Raw genomic sequence first — 20,606 nt, 5'->3', positions numbered from 1 at the left:
ATTATGTAGTGATTTTGCCACCAAGATTAGTTTTGTTTAAAAACCTCTTTGTTTGTATATAAAATTGTAGAAGGTGTCATTGCTATCTCTTAATACTGCATAAATCAAGTAAAGAAAGAAAAACATTATTTTACAACATGTAAAAAAGTTTTCAACTATGTGTTTGTAGATCTCAATGTTATTGGCTCAATCAGTATCTGTATATATATATATATATATATATATATATATATATATATATATATATATATATATGATATTTTATAAATATTCATTCAGTAAATACTCATTGTATTAACTTGCTCTTTATTAAATCAGATTTTTTTTATATCACTGGGCCGTTTAGATCACATTTTTGTTAGACACTTGGTTTAAAACTAAAAGTGCATTGCTCTTCATGTACTTACATAAGGAAGAATGAGGTTGCTGAAGGACTCATTATGTTTGGCCCTTTCACTGCTGTGTATACCCAACATCTGAAACAGTATTAGCATAGAATTATTTTCGCATGTTTTTGAGATTAACTCCAAGACTAGATTGTATGTATACACAATTACTGTGAAAGTATATAGAGAGTACAAAGCAGTTATAGGAATAAGTAGAACAAGGAGCAAGGATAATTAGTGGTATATTCAGTTATCACTGGTTATATTTACTATAATTATCAACAAAACATTTAGTTAAAATGATATTCTACACCATTTTGTCAAATGGTAGAGGTTTCAAAGTTTCTCTATATATTAACAGTTTAATACAATAATTTCTTATACCAGTACACTGGATTACTGTCAAATTTCATAGTTTGAGTATCTGAGTGACTTTTTAAAAAAACATCTGTGAGGCTGTATGGTTGTTTTTTCAAGTACTCAAGATGCAAGATTTTTGTCTTTGTCATTGCTTTGACAGGTTTGTTTATTTGAACTCCTCTGAAAGTAAAAGCAGTCTCAGTGAAAGGCCCAAATGGTGCTGAATTATGTTATGCAGGGACTAACAGGGATTACTACTCTTCAAAGAGGATTACAAACTTGTAAAGTGCATTTATACACAGGATAAAAAAGCACAGCACTCGAAACAAAGATGGACATATTTGTCCAGAGCTTCATGAAGTACTGGGGGATCTAAACATTTGAAAAATAAAATCACAGATGACATCAAAGAGCCAATAACCACTTTTTTAAAGATTGAATAAGGGTCAAATTGTAGGCCTTTTGTCATTGAAGGACATCAGGTTAAAAGCAACTAAGGTTTCATCTAAGCATCTAAGCGTTCATCCTGATCAAAGTCAAATGGTATTTGCTGGAGAGAAAACCACCATACTTTGAAAACCAACATTTCAAATGATGTTTGATCAAAAAAAAAGATTAAGCTTTCATATTCAATGTGTTGAAATTGACATTGTGCCTCTTTGAATTTATACCAAATTTACATTTGCTATACTAATTAATTATAGCACTTAACACATAAATCAAAAGTTTATCCTCAAATAGCTTTAGTGACTATTGGGCCTTGACGTTCTCAATTATAAATATGAAACTGAAGTCAGTCTGACTCACTATAATTATCAATATGTCACAAGGCTCTGAGATATCACTGCATTATCTGAGATATCACTGGATTATCTTAACATTACAAAGTGCCTGGTGAAGACTTGTCAACCTTTTCCCCACACGGGTCGGAAGCAGTTTTTTTTTATTTGTGAGGCCATGATATTCAGATGGAATGGAACAAGCATCAAACACCTTAATCTTCTTTTATACTACTGCATTAATCTGTGGCGTAGGTTTCATTCATTCATATGGTATGCATTCAAATAACTCCATTACATAATAACCCTAGCTACTGAAAATAAACAAACATGCAAGATCTGACATTTACCAATCAATAAATGTATCACAACCTAAAATAAGTAATTCATTATCAGTAGAATATATTCCTGGCCAGTACTTAAAGCACAGTAAACCAGCTAGCTATATGGATTAAGTCTGAATCGGTTATGTCTGGGCCCTGCTAAAGTGGTTAAAAAAATGGTTAATTTTTCCTATCATTTTTCTTAGCCAAGTGCTAAGAAGCATATTGGGTAAAAGTTGCCAACACACTGCTGACTCAGCATCAGCACAAGAATCATGTACCATGAGTTTCATGGCATGGGTTTCCATGGTTGAGCAGCTGTATGCAAGCCTTATATTATCAAGCACAATGGAAGCATTGGATGGAGTGGTGTAAGGCACAGAGCAGTGGAAACATGTTCTGTAGAATGATGAATCACGTTTCTCTATCGGACAGTCTGATGGATCAGTCAGGATAAGGTTACCTGCCTGACTGCATTGTGCCAACTGTAAAATTTGGTAGAGGAGGTATAATGTTATGGCATTGTTTTTCAGGGATTGACCTAGGTCTCTTAGTTCCAAGAGAAATCTTAATGATGAGCTTTGGCATTTAACTGCACTTTTCAGTTAAGGCTCATAGACTAATTTGTTTCGATTTTCCTGCATTTCATGGAAAATCTGAAAGCCGGGAAAAGGCTGATCGTGTCTGTGATATGATTTTCATGGGCTTGAATTTGGTAGGGCCCTAGATATGTCCCATCACTGTTTTTGCAATCACAATGTAGCTCTCTTCATCAATAATTTTACAAAGAGAAGTACCAACCAGAGGCAGAATTTCTGGGAAACAATAAAAAACATTTAAAAATTAAGAACTATAATGAAAAATGCAAATAAGTGATCCTCATTAAAGAACTACATTACAACATGATTTCTGTGATCACATGATGCTGTGACTTTAACATAAAATTTTGTCCCTGATCCTTTAACTGCAGCATTAAAAAATATTGTGTAAAACTTTGAATGTCTAGATAGGCTGTATATTTTGTATTGTGGGGATATTGTTTTTAAAGCTCTGTTTATTTTCAAAATTTTATCTATAGATTGAGCATTATTTGGCTCACAGTCACACAGTCAAAGCAGTGTCATGGGTGCAGACATCCCTGCTGGAACAATTAGCATCATGCCAAAAATAATGACCACAATATGAATACGATTCTGCCTCTACTCCTTTTCACTGCCCATTACAAACACAATGCACCAATCACTTCAGGTTACTTGATAGACTATGACATTATGTTGTCATACTTAATGGCCAATAGCAGGTCTGTGATGGAGCAGGTCTTCCATTGCAGATAAGCTCCTTTTTGGCTGTATTGCCCTAAGCAGATAGTGAGCCAGGTCTCCACTCAGTGTTTTCCTTGGAAATACAGATATCAATGTAAATGTCCTCCTTATGGTCTGCAGCAGGAAAGACTGGGGAAAGTAGAAGCTACAAATGAAGAGATTTGTCTTCTAACAAAGATAACCTAAAATGACCGGATCTGATAGATGCAATTCCAATGAAGTTGATGGCTGTGCAAAATCAGACAAGTGCAGGGATGGGATTACCAGTTGATTGTGACTACGTTTTTATTCACAGTTGTGTTCTCAGCCTTTGGATCTTGCCCAATCACGGTGTAATCGGTATCACCAGTGACTTTGACTGAGTGAACCACTGTCAGAGTCTTCCTGCAGAGAGGATTTGTTGGCTGTTAGGTTTCTCTGGGAGGTTTCTGCTAGGGTCTCTAGGAGTCCTTCAGGATTTAATGGTTGTGTATTTGCCCCACTGTTTACCATACTGTCCTTACCAAGATGAGAGCCGACATAAACTAACGGAGCAGGGGATGTATCTGCCAATACGTTTTTGTTGATATGTTGCCTTCAGAACAGGTTTGGGCAATGAGAGGATGAAAAAGTCCATGCAAAACAATACGTGCTTGAAAACAAGCCAGCTGGAAACAAAGAGATGTTGTGTAACTGAATGAGTGCTTTACTGTCACAGTATGCAATACGTATTAGTGGGGTAATGGTCTTTTGTTCATTAAAAAATTCTTTTGCGGATTGGAGCATGGAGAGGGATTTTGAGAAGTACATTCATGCTTTTTCTTGTGAAATGGTCCTTTAAAATAAGCTTCTTTTGATCACATTTAGGGATATCGTGCGACCGTAAGGTGACTGTGAGGTCTGCTATTTTCTATGTGCAACAATTTAATTATGAGTTCTTATCCGCTACCAGAAGGATTCTCTGAGTTCGACGTGTTTTCTCTCGGATCTTGTCTGCTTGTGGAGGGTAAGAAACAATGTCAATGAACCATTACTTTGTTTATTCAAAACAGTCGAGCATATGGTCAACATGCAGGGAGAATTTTGGTGTAACTGACAAACGGTCTTTTGGCTATGACAATAAACGTTAATTCAGCCTAATTTAGGACTGTATCTGTTCAGTGAAATGTATCCATGTTCGGTTTATATACACAGAAAACGCCTCTAACGCCTCCAAATATGTTTCATGTCTTCCAAAGGTCTCCTTGGATTCCTCCTGAATTCTGTCACCGCTGTTGCTTTCCTTAAAATACGAGAACTGCGGACTCCGACTAACTTCCTTGTGTTCTGTTTGGCTCTAGCAGATATGGGGATTTCTACGAATGCTACAATTGCCGCATTCTCGAGCTTTCTGAGGTGGGATCTTTTTGTCTCACTTCTAAAGGCTGGCATAGACAGATTTAAAAGAAGTGCTGGTTTAGAAGAAGTGATGTTCGCTGGATTTGTTCTCGTGCGTTCGTGAGACTGGATGCTATTAGAAGCAGCTTCTGTATATCTGTGACATCCCTTTAGGTTCGAAGTAATGTCTATGGGTTCACCCCTTCGTCTGCCTAAACCTCCGCGTTCGCGTCTGTATCAAGGGGAAATCGCTGTCTAAATAGACCTATACAATATCCTTTCCGGGCTACTTTCAAAATAGCCTACTACATACTGTATACTGCATACAGGACTCAGTATATACTATATACTGTCTAATGGTCCCGTAATAGTACGAAACATAATATCCAGTATGCGACAAACGCAAACCATCCTATGGGGCCACGCGAACGTATGAAGTTCCGCCTTCAGATTTTCCTCTACCGTAGATAGCTCTGGTCGCGTACTAGAATATTTGGCCAGAGTAGTAGCTACATATATTCCAAGTATCTTCCGCGTACTGGGAAAAAAATAAAAATAAATGTGGTCTTATACTGCATACGGCATACTGATTTGGGGCCCAGCCAGTACAATATGCCAATATGCAGGCAAGTTCGAACACAGAATGTTCCTGCACTAGCTCTACAAAGGCTGCGTGAGGTTTATCTGCAACAATGTACTTTGGAAAAATCATGTTATATATACATTATTGTTTCCAAACTGTAGTAATGTTAAAAGCGTTTGTATTATAAAGCTTAGTATTCGTGTTGTACACTAAATTCATTAACATTTAATCATCAGTTAATACATTTTCCCACCTCCATTAATGGGGGGGGGGGGTGAAAGGATAATGACAATTACAACACCCTTCAAGACCCCTTCCAGTTTGCAGATAGAGCTAACAGGTTTGTAGATGGTGCACTGCATTCTGCTGCATGTGCCCTGCTCTCAAATGTATTCCCATATTCTATTTGTAGACTTCAGCTTGGCTTTTAATACCATTTTATATATATATATATATATATATATATATATATATATATATATATATATATATATATATATATATATATATATATATATATTTTTTTTTTTTATTTTTATTTTTTTTTTTTTCTTGAAGTTAGAGCTTCAGGCAGTTGTACAACAGTTTATATTATTGTGTTGCTGCTGTTACGCCCATTTAACTTTCCAATTTGGAGCAGATCATAGACATTACGTTGTGTGATGTAATGTATTGGGAGGGGTTTTAGTCTCAGTTGAATAGGAGATTATACTTGTGCTACAACAAGTGGGTAAAATGCTTGGGTGATCAGATTTTATTCTGTTCTTAATATGTCCTTGCTCCATTTACACCTGCAATTTTGTGTGCATAGTTCTTGAAGCCTAAATTCATTACAGTGTGAATAACAGCAAGTCGATGACTAACTAACTACTATTTTTGAAAAAATAAACTCACAGATACTGGCCGTATGGTTCAGAAGGGTGTCAGACCCATGGCTTTCATGGATTCCTAACTGCCCTTTCCAGCATCCACTTCATTGCAGCCATTGCTTGGGACAGATACCACCAATACTGCACCAGTAAGGAGCAAGACCAAAGACAACAATTAGTCATTATCTGCATTGTAATTTTCACAGAATTTAAGTTTAATGGGCTTATATGTCTGATATTAACAGGCTTTTCTCCAGTCAACAAACAGTTAGATGTTTTATATGTCATATCTTATATGTCCTGAGACATATGCATTTAGTTTTTCATAAGCTTCAAGGCAATATACAATCTACTACCACAGAAGTTCAGACATTTTACTGCCATTTTAGCCAAGTTTCTATTTTGGAGAAAAAAAGCTAAAAGTGCTAATGTTGCATAAATGAAGAAAAAGCATGATTTTCTGTTGTTTTTCATTATTAAGGAACAAAGTTGCAGTGGTCTTGTGTCATCACACTGGCCATCTTCATCTGGCTCTTTGCTGCCTTCTGGGCATCCATGCCTTTGATTGGTTGGGGAGAGTATGACTATGAGCCACTGAGGACCTGTTGTACTCTGGACATGAGCAAAGGAGACAGGTACAATACAGGTTATGATCTGATTGTTATTGTTGAATGCTTCAACTATAGATATTTTTCTTTTTATTCTAAACATTATTGACATTACTTGCATAAAACATCAGTATGCCATTTTTTATGTTGAGCATTAAATCTACAAAAACCATAGATATATGATTATCTTCCTCAGCTGACATTTAACTACTCTCTGGAATTGTTAATATATGAAAATTTTATATTGTTAATATATATAAATTACTAATTAAACTAATTTTCTTAGCTGTCTGACCAGAGGACAAGCTAGATACAATTAGACCCATGTTTATGCTTTGCATTTCATTGCACTAAATAAAGAGAAATTCAAAATCCAATAAGATTATCTCATCCATTTCAATTAGGAACTATGTCTCCTATGTGATCCCAATGGCCATCTGTAATATGGGAATTCAAGTGCTTGTTGTGTTTTCCTCGTACCAGTCCATTGGAAAGAAATTCATGAAGACTGGCCAGGAAAGAGTAAGCAATGCTCTCTTCTGTATAGTATTAGCATTTGAATGTGGCATTATGAGGGCTTAGTTGGAGTTGTGTAAGCACATTAGTTATGGTTCTTGTGGAGATTTTAAAATACCTTTATGCCTGGAAAAAGAAAGGAATCTGACTAGAGTAAATCTTATATAACTCTCAAACATAATCATTCACATACATTTCTCTGGAAAAAATACCAGCTAATAATTAATGATTCGCATCTCACTCTTCCAGTGAGTGATCGTATCTTTTTTCCTCAAAATTGAGCTTTCTACCAGAGGTCTGGGAGTTTGAAGGTGTGGCACAAGTAGTTTTGCTGTTCCTAGGAACACACACACATACACACACACACACACACACATATATATATATATATATATATATATATATAAGAAAATTTCAGTTGAGTAACTGCAGTGTACTGTAATAAAAGAGATGTTGAGAGTGAAGTACAAAAGATTTCCAGAGAAACAGGACACCTAGTGTACAATAATGTACAACAATATAGTGTGCAGGTGATTGTAGAAGGTTAAACCAAAATATTTTAACTAGTGGGCCTAGTGTTCAGGCAGATTAATCCAAATGTTAGATTATAACTACACAGTACTTTCTGCAGATAATCACTATTCACAATATAATTTATTTCAATTCTAGGCTTAATTCCTCTTGAAATCTAGTTTCAAAGATTTTCCCCTTTAATCATTTTTATATGATATTATGGAAGTATGTGTATTCAGTATCATGTAATCATTTGACATATCAACAGCATATGATTAGAATGTCACATGCAGACGAGCCCCATGACTAAACTAATGATGCCTGCTTTCTATACACAGTTCAACTGTACCACTCCCATGAAGACTCTGCTCTTCTGCTGGGGTCCTTATGGGATCCTAGCCTTCTATGCTACTGTGAAAAATGCCAACCTTTTATCTCCTAAACTGAGAATGGTAACAATAATACCAAGCTTCAGTTAATTCAGTGTAATTTATACTCTGTTTGTAATTATGAAATTTACTAAGGCCAGTCACATATGTTTATTGAATACATAGTTAATTAAAGAATATAGTACAATCAAGCATTTTGTTTGTATTTCCACAGAGCACATATTTATTTATTATTTGTCTTTTGTCTTTGCAGATCGCTCCCATCATGGCTAAGGCCTCTCCCACATTCAATGTCTTTGTTTATGCTCTTGGAAATGAGAAATACAGAGGAGGAATTTGGCAACTGCTTACAGGACAAAAGATTGATGCTCAAGCCACTGAGAACAAGTCCAAATAAGCTAAACATACAAGTAACTGTGTTTAATATTATGGCTGTTTCTGAGAAGTTCGATGCATGCTTAATCTTACTGTCACACCGTAGTTAGCACCCAGCCAGCCACCCACACCTGCACATACCATTTACACTCCCCAATCACATCCCTGGTCAAAATCACCAAATTATTAGTTCATTGTGTGCACCTGTTTCTTGATTTTTTCTGTGAACTTATTCTTGCATGTCCCCATCCACAGCGTTTTGCGCTAGCCTCTGCAAAAGACTGAACATTATTTTATACCCTGTTTGTTCATTTCCAAGTTTTATTACTAAACATGCCTTGCTTCCTGACTTCAGCACCATATCACACACTGTCTTTGCCATATTTAGTAGCTAAATCGTAAATACCTTTTAACATAATGTATGAAGTATTACTTTTGACTCTTGCCCTTAATGTTATAATTTCTGCTGCAGTTACCTATTAAATGTAATGTTGGTGGCCCGAGTGCCGCAGGGCATTGGGCAGGATGCACAGACTTCCTCGACAGTGCAAGACATTTATTAACATTAAACAATATACACTGCCTGGCCAAAAAAAAAAAAGGGTCTCCACCTGGATTTAACTAAGCAAATAGGTAAGAGCCTCCCATTGGATAGTTACTGCATGGGTGATTATGTTTCAGCTGGCAACAAGTTACTTAACCCTAACTGATGCAGTGAGTAGCTTCTCATTTGTTAAACAACCATGTGGAAAGAAACATCCTATGGTAGTGGAAAAGATGTTAATCTGTTTCAGAAGGGTCAAATTATTGGCATGCATCAAGCAGAGAAAACATCTAAGGAGATTGCTGAAACTACTAAAATCAGGTTAAGAACTGTCCAACGCATTATTAAAAAGTGGAAGGACAGTGGGGAAACATCATCTTTGAGGAAGGAATGTGGTCAGAAAAAAATCTTAAATGATTGTGATCGGCGATCACTTAAACGTGTGGTGAAATCAAATCATAGAAAAAACAACAATAGAACTCAGAGATATGTTTAAGAGATATGTTTGCACAATGCAAGGGGAACTCAAGAGATTGGGACTAAACAGTTGTGTAGCCTTAAGAAAACCACTTGTCAGTGAGGCTAACCGGCTTCAATTTGCTAGGGAGCATAAAGATTGGACTCTGGAGCAATGGAAAAAGGTTATGTGATCTGATGAGTCCAGATTTACCCTGTTCCAGAGTGATGGGTGCATCAGGGTAAGAAGAGAGGCGGCTTAAGTGATGCACCCATCATGCCTAGTGCCCATCATGCCTAGTGCCTATGATCTGGGGTTGCTGCAGTTGGTCATGTCTAGGTTCAGCAATGTTATTTGCCCAAAGAATGAGGTCAGCTGACTACCTGAATATACTGAATGACCAGGTTATTCCATCAGGGGATTTTTTCTTCCCTGATGGCATGGGCATATTCCAAGATGACAATGCCAGGATTCATCAGGCTCAAATTGTGAAAGAGTGGTTCAGAGAGCATGAGACATCATTTTCACACATGGATTGGCCACCACAGACTTTGTGCAGTGATCCAAATCTCCCATCATCAATACAAGATCTTGGGGAAAAATTAATGCAACTCTGGACAGAAGTAAATGTGACAGTGCAGAAGCTTGTGGAAACGATGCCACAGCGAATGCGTGCCATAGAGCTAAAGGTGGTCCAACAAAACATTAGAGTGTGTGACCTTTTTTTAGCCAGGCACTCACATACAACATTTACAATGAACATGACTATACAATTAACATTAAATGAACAACACATACACTTTAACACAGGACTACACAAACTAACGTTACGGCTACAGAGATGAAATTGAGCACACACGTAGCGACAATGACCAACAAGGGAGCACACACTGTCAGTGGTTTAAATACAGACAAACAGTTAACACTAAACCCTGTACAGGTGTGTGCTATCCCAGGGGGGCATGGTTACAAATAATACACACATGAGTCCCTCTGCACGTGGTGGGCCATACCACATGACTCGTGGGGCAAGGAGCCTTACGTGACAGTACCCACTCCCAAGGGGCGCGGCTCCCAAAGCGTCCCATTCCAGGACAGCTAATCCAAGGCCACTGTGCACACATACGGACACCGCATGGCCATCCCCGATGCCCATCCAACACAAGGCGGGCCAGGAACCGCCAGCCAGGGAGACCTCTTAGTAGGAGGGAGAAAGGCGTAGGAGGGAGAAAGGCGTAGGAGGGAAGTATTTGTGCCTCTCTCAGGGCAGTCTGGTAAGCTCCATGTGACATGTTACACCTGTAAACATACAAAAAGGCACGAGTACACACAAACAATTATGCCATTAGACCAACACATATGGTGCTGTGATGCAGCGCCCGCTAACCCCGCAGGAGTTGGAAACGTGTCCTCGGCCCCGATGGACATGCGGGGGTGCATGTCCGCCCCGGGTTCTGAGCGTGCTTCTCCCACTAACCGACCTCCTTACACCTGCCACTCTAGTAGTGCCCCAGAGGAACTCCCCCACCGGGGCTTTGGGCGAACCCTTCCAGTTCTCCTGGTGAGTCTCTGGCATTCCCCTCCTTGGCCAGAGACCTCACTGACTCCACCTTACCACTATCACCGCGGTCCTCGTGGAGCACCTTGGCTCTCCTTGGCCCCGGCCCTGACCCCAGCTCCGCGGGCTGTACCACGTGACTCATGGGGGGAAAAGCCTTCCGTGACATTAAAAGTCACACTACTTCAGTGCTTAAATTAAGAACAAGAGCATTACACATTAATTAAATTAAGAACAAGAGCATTACACATTAGGTATGAGTAAACATTATATATATTATTATATTATATTATATTATATTATCTTATATTATATTATATTATAATATATCATTATATATATATATATATATATATATATATATATATATATATATATATATATATATATATATATATATATATATATATATAAAACACAGAACTGCTTATTAAATTTTGACACCATAAGCCAGGGAATATTAAAGTACAAGTGAAAATAATGATTCTCACATCATAAAGTGTGCTATATTCATTATTTTCCACAAAGTAATACAATAACATGCATGCTAGAGATCATAGTCATGCTTCAGAATGTAAATCCCCTTTGCTATGAGATGTCATCCATGATAACTCTCAGAAAGAATTAAACTAGATGAACAAAATTTTATAATCCCAGAAACAACATTGCCCTTCATGATAACAAATTCCCTCTTCACATAGTACAATTAGATATGCTTTCCTCCCATGCTTCCCTTCCTCTAGCCAACTCTCCCACAGATCTTGTTAATGTTAATGTTAATGTTAATATGTATCCAAGATCATTATTTAAATAGGCATAATGTAATAAAACAGGAGAGTTAAAATAATCTAAATATCTAAAATGTCCATTGAACATCTTGGCTTCAATCATACTTTTCAACATTGTCACTATCAATGGCAGTTTTTACCACTACACCAAACCACACAAATGCATGAGGCCCCAGGGATAAAATGGAAAAAAAAAAAAAAAAACCTAAACACATTAATTCTTTCATTGTTCAAAACCAAAGGGATACTGTAACATGCTGGCTATTATGCTGTTTCAGAACTATTGAATGCAACCAGGAATTGCTTGTATCTCACCAACACCCATAAAATAAAACAAATTAAGGGAAAGAAATCAAGATTGTTCTGTTCTGACTGCAGTAAGAAGATAGGTAAAGATTGTACATGGTGGGTAATTATTGTATTTTATTGTAAAAATAAAAATGTCTTTGATTAGAGCCCCAAAAAATAACTTTGCTTGGGGCCCCAGAAATGCCAAATCTGGCCCTGGTTACTATATAAGACTCACCATAAGTTGGCCTTCATGTGACAGAATGAGATTTATAATGACCTTATGCTATATGAAGACATGCAGAAAAAAATGCTACATGCTGAGTTTCTGCACATGAAAAGCAAAATCTAAGTAATAAATAATTACATCTTTTGACTCTAAGATAGTGACAAATATGAACATTTTAGTGGTAAGATAAATACACATGTCAAAAAAAGTATTTAGCATTTGTCTATTACAGGATTTATGTTGCAGTTCCCATGGAGCTAGAGTCAAGTGATTTTGTTTATGTTCTTTTTTCGGTTTAGTCTCCGTCCTGTCTTATACTCTGTATGTGCTTTTCAACATTGTCATGATTCATTGTTTTCATCTGTGTCTTGTCTCCCCATAACCCAGTTGTTTATATATACCCGTCTTCCTGTCTTGTTTGTATGTCTGACTCTACTAGACTCTCTCACTCTGTCTTATGGTTTTATTTTCTTCCTTGTATCTCCTGTTTGGTTTCATGTCTTTTCCCCATGTTTTCTGATTATATGAGCCTGTCTCCCAGCAGCTTGTCATGTTTGCATCCTGCCTCGGCTCACTCCTTGATACAGTTCCTCAAGCAATATACATCTTAGCACAGATCTGTGGCCTACGTCAGCCTCAATTTACAAAAAAATCCTTACACTTCACTGTTTCAAAGACAGCATACTAGCATTAAGATGGAACAGGTTTCATGTAAAACAACACATGAATGACAGATGAACAGGACTAATTTATCTCTTCCTATATTGCAAATAGATACAGTTTGTGGTAAAAGGTCATTTGTGACTTTTTTTTTTTTTCATTTTTTCCATGAATTTTAAAAACTTTGTATATGGCGTACTGTGTCAGCTGTTATAATCTGTGTTATCATCATTTATAGTAAAGTGCAAAAACGCTGTGTATGAGAACTGTATTGTATTGCTGTCATATTTTAATTAGACTATTTTTGGACACAAATGATGCCATTTCAAGTTTCAAGTTTCAAGTTTCAAGTTTGGTTTATTTGTCACATACATAGTCATACACAGTATAACTCGTAGTGAAATGGTTGAGAGTGCTCTGTCCAAACTGAGGAAAAAGAAAACAGGGGTGCATAGAGGAATATATATTCTATATATGTACAAAAATATATTAACAATGTATGTACAATATATGTATATTATGTTTATATACACAATGTACAATGTATATGGTTGTGTATATATGTATGTACACAATGTACAGAATGTACAGATCCATTTTGTAAAAAGACATATTTACAGTTTTTATGTTACATGGTGGTAATTGAATATATATACAGTTATGTTACATGGTGGTGGTGGTGGTCCCCACAGTTTATCAGTTTCCCTGATTCAGGGCCCGAATGGCCTGTGGGAAGAAGCTCCTCTTCAGTCTCTCTGTCTTGGTCTTCAGGGAGCGAAAGCGCTTCCCTGACCTCAACAGAGAGAAGAGCCTATTATTGGGATGAGTGGGGTCCTTCACAATCCTCCTGGTCTTGGTCTGGCACCGCTTGTAGTAGATGGTCTGCAGGTCAGGAAGTTCCATGTAAGTGACACACTACCCTTTGGAGTGCTTGTCTGTCCTGCTTGATGCTATTCCCAAACCAGACTGTGATGTTCCCTGTGAGGATGCTCTCGATAGTATAGGTGTAGAAGTTCTGCAGTACCTTGGAGGGCAGTCTGAAGTCTTTTAGGCGTCTGAGGTGGTAAAGACATTGACGAGCCTTCTTTGCCAGGGAGTTGGTATGACGGGACCAGGACAGGTCCTGTAGATGTGAACACCAAGGTACCTGAAACTATCTACTCTCTCCACCATGGTTCCACTGATCCTCACAGGTTGGTAGTGCTGCTCCTGCTTCTTGCTGCAATCCACGATCAGCTCCTTTCTTTTACTGACGTTCAGGAGGAGATTATTTTCCTGGCACCAGTTTTCCAGGTGCTTAATCTCCTCCAGGTAGGCCCTCTCATCATTGTCCGAGATCAGGCCCATGACAACGGTGTCGTCAGCAAACTTGACAATGATGGTGGAGCTGGAAGTGGCTGTGCAGTCGTAGGTGTACAGTGAGTAGAGCAGGGGGCTTAGGACACAACCCTGAGGAGCTCCAGTGCTGAGGGTGAGAATGGATGAGGCACAGTTGCCCACCTGTACTGATTGTGGTCTGTCTGTTAGGAAGTTGGAGATCCAGTCGCACAGGGATGTATGCAGTCCTAGATCCTCCAACTTAGTAGTGAGTAGGGAGGGGATGATAGTGTTAAATGCTGAACTGTAGTTGACAAACAGCATTTTAACATAATTACGACTCCCTTTGTCCAGGTGGGTCAGTGTGGTGTGGAGCAGATGTGCAATTGCATCATCAGTGGAGTGGTTGTAGCGGTATGCAAACTGCAGTGGGTTTATATAGTATATATAGCCATTTATATAGTCCTACTCAAACTGTACAAAGCAGACCTATCTAAAGTATTTTAAAAATTAGCATTTACAAAACAAATATGCACGTGACACCTGAACAATGTGCATTATGTGTGATATACTGTCTGTCCATCATATCTGTGCATGTGTGATATATTTTGAATATGTGTAGCTTTAGTCAGTGCTTTCTACTTCTTCAAGTGCATTTTGAAAATGATTTTAACTTGTTCTTAATATCAGTAAGAATAGGCAACTTTGTCACTTCTGTGGTGCTGTTTACCAAGCCATAGTGAATTTGAAAGACTCTTTCTCAGATAATCTGTTTCTCTGAATATTACTTAAAGTTTGGCATGGGAACAGTTTATTTTAACCAAAACAAACTCAAGAATTGTTCCTCAAGAATTGGTTATGAAGCTGATTAACCAAAACACTTTCTTTTATTAGTGTAGCAACGTTTCATAACACTTAAGCATTTAGAGTAACCCGAACACAATGGTTATATGGATAAATGGTTAAATATTTAATGAGGGTTAATGCGGAGTAAATGTTAATAATCTGAATGTGATGTAATGCTCTGCTGTCAAAATGGGTGATAAAAAAGTAAAACTGTTATTAAACTGTCTGTTATTAAAACCTTAAAACCTGTGTCATTTAAGTGACCATAACTTGTAAACTGACCAAAACAGTGCAACATCATATGAGACATAAAAAATATAATATATATATTTGATCAAGCATTAGAACACTGTCTAAAGTCTTAGTGTACCTAAAAGCAGGTTAATATAAGCTCTACTCTGAAAACAATGACAACATAAACATAAATAGGTGAAGGGACATTTCGTGAGTCTAACATGATATAAACTTCCAGATAACATAAACCCGATCACTGAATCCTATCATTAAGGAGTAATGAGAGTACAGTGATTTGGGTTTTTAAAGCTTTGAAGCTTTAAAATGTTTTTGCAATTGGACAATTGCATGAATACTAATTGTATCGTGTTTATTGCTTTTTCATCACCAGATTCCACTTAGATATGTACCCCTAATATTTCAATTTCTGCAGAAATCTTGTTCCCATATAGGGAATTTCATTATTCCAATTGGTACACTTCTGTTAAACTGTAATAAAACAGATGTGTTTAGGATTAAATATCCGTGAGCTATAATTACATGAGATCATAAAATTAAAACTTTTATTCTTTTGAATTTCTATAATAAACAGCTTTTGTTGTAATAGACTGAGTACATTTAACCTAATACTTTCGAATTTAGCTTACTAATTTTTGTAATGGTGCACTTGTTTTGCCTGTGAGCTTGCAGATCTTACTTCTGTTGAATTAACCTTTCGTTATCACATATACTTACCTTTAAATCAAACCTCTAGATGCCACTGTTGCTCTTCTAAGAAGTAGAAAGACACCGTTTGGACGCGAACTATTTTCGTAGGAGAAGGCGCCAAATTGCAACTATCAGCACCTCGATCAGCGCATTCAAAGATCACGTTCAGCATTCAGATTTATATAATTTAGATTTTTATTTAAGATTAAGATACACGTTTTATATTTAATATTAGATCTTCTATGACCTTATCGTTGAAGACTTCTAAAGTTAAACAGGTGTTAAACTTCAGGCTCCAAAAGCCCTGTTGTGATCTTGTATATCCCACTTGATTACACTGAATAATTCAGATGGCTGGCTCCACCTAATTAGCAAAGCTAGCCCGTGGAAATAAAATCCTGGGAAGGATTTTTGCTTTATGAACGTAAATGGTCGCCCGGGAAATCAGTATGTAAATTTGTGGGAAAGGCTAATGGAAGTAGGGAGCTGTCCACTTCTAGGTACTGAACTTCAGCTGTATCTTAGTTTAATAGTAGTTACTGACATTTAACATCTGCCAATCTCAAAAACACTGTCAAAGTAAATTCGAGTGTTATTTGTTTCAATCCGCCAAGATAATACTCAGATTTGCTATCTCTAGGCCTACCTCCACCGAAATATAATTTTTACACAGTTAAAATAGGTTTTATTTATATAATCGTTGTATTTTAATTAAACACATTTTTACATGAAATTCACAAATTATGCCATTTTACAAAACACCTTTGTTGTGTTTTAAGGGCTGTAATTCAGTGACTTGTTGGCTCCAAAGTTGCATGCAATTATTTATTTATTTTTACTTTGAATTTTGATTAATAAGTCAGCATTCCAAAATATACTTTACTCCTCTGTGTACAAATAAATGCAACCACCGAAGACTGATAATCGCAGTTATGTCAACAGTAAGAGATTATGGAAATCTCTAGTACCAAAATCTGCAAAAAGAACCACAGGCACCTTCGTTCAAAGTAAGGTGTATAAGACCTATCAGAAGTTGTTTTGCTGTAGCAACAACAAATCATTTTAATCCGATAAGAAATAAAAACAAAACATCACATTAGCTCTTAAACTGTTTATATAACAAAACGATGCGTTCATAATAGATGACACATAAGACATAATTTGAGTGGGGTTTTTTTTTAATAATTTGTATATTGTTAGCACTATTTCGCAAATATACCACGGCCCTGCGCGGTTATTGCTTCGTTCAGGAATTCTAAGTTAAATACATATTATTTGATTTTAGAAGAGAGTGGTACTCCTATAACTTCATTTTTAAAAAACCTTAGTTGTGTGAGATGCTATAGAAGTGAACGCTCTGAATATTACAGAAACCTGTTTGCAACTTTATTAGCTATGCTTAAACACATTAGCTTATGATTGAAATAATGTTTCTCTTAGCTCAGAGGTATCTTGACGGAACTGTGTCTAAGAATTTATAAGAAACTTGCATTTGAAATCAGAGTGTGTCTTTAATTAAAGTGTTTTAGTGTTAAATTATCTTAATAAATGCGGCTTCTAGGGGAACCACTGGGGGGCAAGCAAGCATTGCGTCACATCCCTGGAAAAAAAAAAGAAGAGTGATTTCAATGGACTCAACAAACACGCGAGTATATCCACCTACCCGTTGCAACAGTACCGAGTTTGCTCAACTGAGATGATGGCATGCCTTGTAACCTATCAGGTAAATTAATCTATTAATGTGAGAGGTCTTACCTTTTCTGGTTTGCGCGACACGGTCTCTTAAAAATAACTCATAGAGAATGAGCATATGAATTTCTAACCTAAGAGCGACTTTTTGAGATTTCTTCACGTGAATGACGGTGCATATTGCAATGAAACAACTTTGGCTGACGACAAAAAAAAAAACGTACAACTCAGGAGGGAGAAAAAGCAAGTATAATGAAGGACTGCAGCATGCGAAGCAAGAAAAAGTTAATCATCTGAGGCTTGATTGTCCAGCACGCCAACAGGAGAAGAGCCAATGTACAACTGCAGTGAATGTTCTGCTATAGCACAACATAGAAAATAATTTTGCTGTTTTGTTTGAAACAAGAAAAGTTTGTGAAGCATGGCTACAGAGGAATCCGCTGGCTTGGCGCGGTCTGCCGCGGTTAAACTGTCCGAGATGGGCGAAAGAACTAAACAATTAGGCACTGCTATTCAGGACCCTGAACGACAAAGCAGGATTGTTCTAGTGATTGTCTGTGTGGCACTTTTGTTAGATAATATGCTTTACATGGTGATCGTACCAATTGTACCAGATTATTTAGCCCGTCTAGAGAGTGAATCAGAGCACTCCCACGATGTGATACATGCAAATTCCTCAGTCAACAGTACGCAAAATCAGAACTTTGATGTGCAGATCGGTGTTCTTTTTGCCTCAAAAGCTATTTTGCAGCTTATTGTCAATCCCTTGACGGGCACCTTTATAGACCGTGTCGGATACGACATCCCTCTTTTAATCGGACTTTCTATTATGTTCGTTTCCACCTGTATTTTTGCCTTTGCTGAAAACTACGTAACTCTGTTCGTGGCACGCAGTCTACAAGGTCTTGGATCAGCCTTCGCAGATACTTCTGGGATTGCTATGATAGCAGATAGGTTCACAGAGGAGACAGAGAGAAGTCGAGCCTTGGGCATTGCCTTGGCTTTCATCTCCTTTGGAAGCCTGGCGGCGCCCCCCTTTGGTGGGGTGCTATACGAGTTTGCAGGGAAGCGCGTTCCGTTCATCGTCCTCGCCTGTGTATGTTTAGCTGATGGTATTTTATGCTTGACTGTTCTTAAACCATTTTCCAGCAGGACTAGAGAAAATATGCCGGTTGGGACCCCAATTTACAAACTAATGATTGATCCCTACATAGCAGTAGTGGCAGGTGCGTTGACGACGTGTAACATACCACTGGCTTTTCTGGAACCCACTATTGCAAACTGGATGGAGGAGACCATGGATGCATCCCAGTGGCAAATCGGACTAACCTGGCTGCCATCTTTTTTCCCTCATATTTTAGGTGTCTACATCACTGTAAAACTGGCAGCGCAATACCCACATCTACAATGGTTCTATGGGGCTCTTGGTATGGTTATGATTGGTGCAAGCTCTTGCACTGTGCCAGCATGTAAAAACTTCGAGCAGTTAATTATCCCGCTGTGTGGCATTTGTTTTGGTATTGCATTAGTAGACACGGCTTTGTTACCCACACTTGCGTTTCTAGTTGACGTACGTCATGTATCTGTGTATGGTAGTGTATATGCTATTGCAGACATTTCCTACTGTGTCGCCTATGCACTGGGACCTATTGTAGCCGGTAAGATAGTTCATGACCTCGGTTTTGTGCAACTCAACCTGGGAATGGGCCTTGCCAACGTGATTTACGCACCAGCGTTACTTCTACTGCGAAATGTATGCCTAATGAAGCCATCTTATTCCGAAAGAAACATGTTGCTGCAGGAGGGACCTACAGGTCTCTACGACACTATTAGGATGGAAGAGCGTCAAGGCAAGAACGAGTCACACAGCACCGTTGCAAACTGTGCGCATGTTGACGAACATGGCAAATTTGCTCGAAACTCAAGTTCATACTCTGAAGATGAAACATTTAAACCTGAATACATATAAACTGACCCGCGCGTTTAACGTCGGGCCGATTTCCAGGACTAATATTAAGGCTAAATAAGATATCGTAGTAGAGAATCCCGGTTGATGATGTTAGTGCAAGAGTAGCCTTAAACTGTGTCTGGAAAACCAGCCTGTAATGTAGCTCAGTTGCAGTCCTTACAAAGTGGTGCAAAATGAACAATCTACAAAACTTACTAAAACACTATATTACTCCATAATTTTATGTACTAATCACTGTACTAATCACAGTCATAGTCTTATTCGAACTAAATTACTCAACGCTTTTTAAGTCTACCAGTAATCAATGTTTGCTTTAAAAATCATTTTTAATAGCCTAAGTGTGTTGCTTTACCCTTGATTTACCCTTTATGAAAAACATCTGTATCGTATAACTATTAAAATAACTATTAAATTCATTCAGGGATATAAATAGCCTACAGTGTACGTGCACATGTGAAAATGTGCGTCAGTGTTTAAATATGCTTAAGCTACTGTTTTGCCAGGTTTGTGCTGCTATACGTAAAATGCAATATCACTTGACACTTTCATTGATTAAATGATGATCTAAATGATCTAATGTGTACCCTACGTCTCCATTGTCCGTGTCGTGTAGCCTGTTACATTGTTAAGAGTGTACTTCTGGAACGCGTCATAGTATGTTATGAAACATGAATTGTATATAATGTGTATATTAAATGTACATATAATTAAAATAATATATTTGGGACAGCCTTTCCCTACGGTCATGGGCCTACGTGTGTTTGTTTATTTATGTTTCTTTTATTTGCTACTACAACACTTTTGGAGTAGGAAACTAGTACCCCTCACTCATTCGAAAACTGGTTTGAGTAATACAGTTTTGTGCGACAATGACAATTGGTAACCAACTGTACAATCCCTCCAAAACAAAAAACAAATAATAACTGTACTGTTTTTTTAA

The 20,606-nt window shown here is 37.6% G+C and overlaps 2 protein-coding genes across 3 annotated transcripts; both read left to right on the top strand.

Moving 5' to 3' along the window:
- Nucleotides 1-3,743: 3,743 nt before the first annotated feature.
- On the top strand, nt 3,744-8,913 carry rgra (retinal G protein coupled receptor a). Of its 2 annotated transcripts, none has more exons than XM_027015786.2 (7): nt 3,744-4,155; nt 4,493-4,544; nt 6,006-6,127; nt 6,460-6,613; nt 6,991-7,108; nt 7,954-8,067; nt 8,258-8,913. In XM_027015786.2, exons 1-7 carry the CDS (start codon nt 4,062-4,064, stop codon nt 8,399-8,401), a joined length of 798 nt encoding a protein of 265 aa, XP_026871587.2. In that variant the 5' UTR covers nt 3,744-4,061; the 3' UTR covers nt 8,402-8,913. The 2 variants fall into 2 exon arrangements, with proteins under 2 accessions (XP_026871587.2, XP_026871586.2); XM_027015785.2 differs by having other exon boundaries at nt 3,758-4,155; nt 4,388-4,544.
- An 8,766-nt stretch (nt 8,914-17,679) lies between these two features.
- Nucleotides 17,680-20,410, top strand: slc18a3a (solute carrier family 18 member 3a). The gene has a single exon (XM_027017441.2). The coding sequence runs from the start codon at nt 18,119-18,121 to the stop codon at nt 19,664-19,666; it is 1,548 nt and encodes a 515-aa protein (XP_026873242.1). The 5' UTR covers nt 17,680-18,118; the 3' UTR covers nt 19,667-20,410.
- Nucleotides 20,411-20,606: the final 196 nt, after the last annotated feature.

The sequence above is a fragment of the Electrophorus electricus genome, chromosome 11 (genome assembly GCF_013358815.1).
Source record: "Electrophorus electricus isolate fEleEle1 chromosome 11, fEleEle1.pri, whole genome shotgun sequence".
In the NCBI taxonomy this organism is placed as follows: Eukaryota; Metazoa; Chordata; class Actinopteri; order Gymnotiformes; family Gymnotidae; genus Electrophorus; species Electrophorus electricus.
The sequence above is the reverse complement of the archived record's forward strand: the minus strand, read 5'-3'. Positions and strand labels throughout refer to the sequence as shown.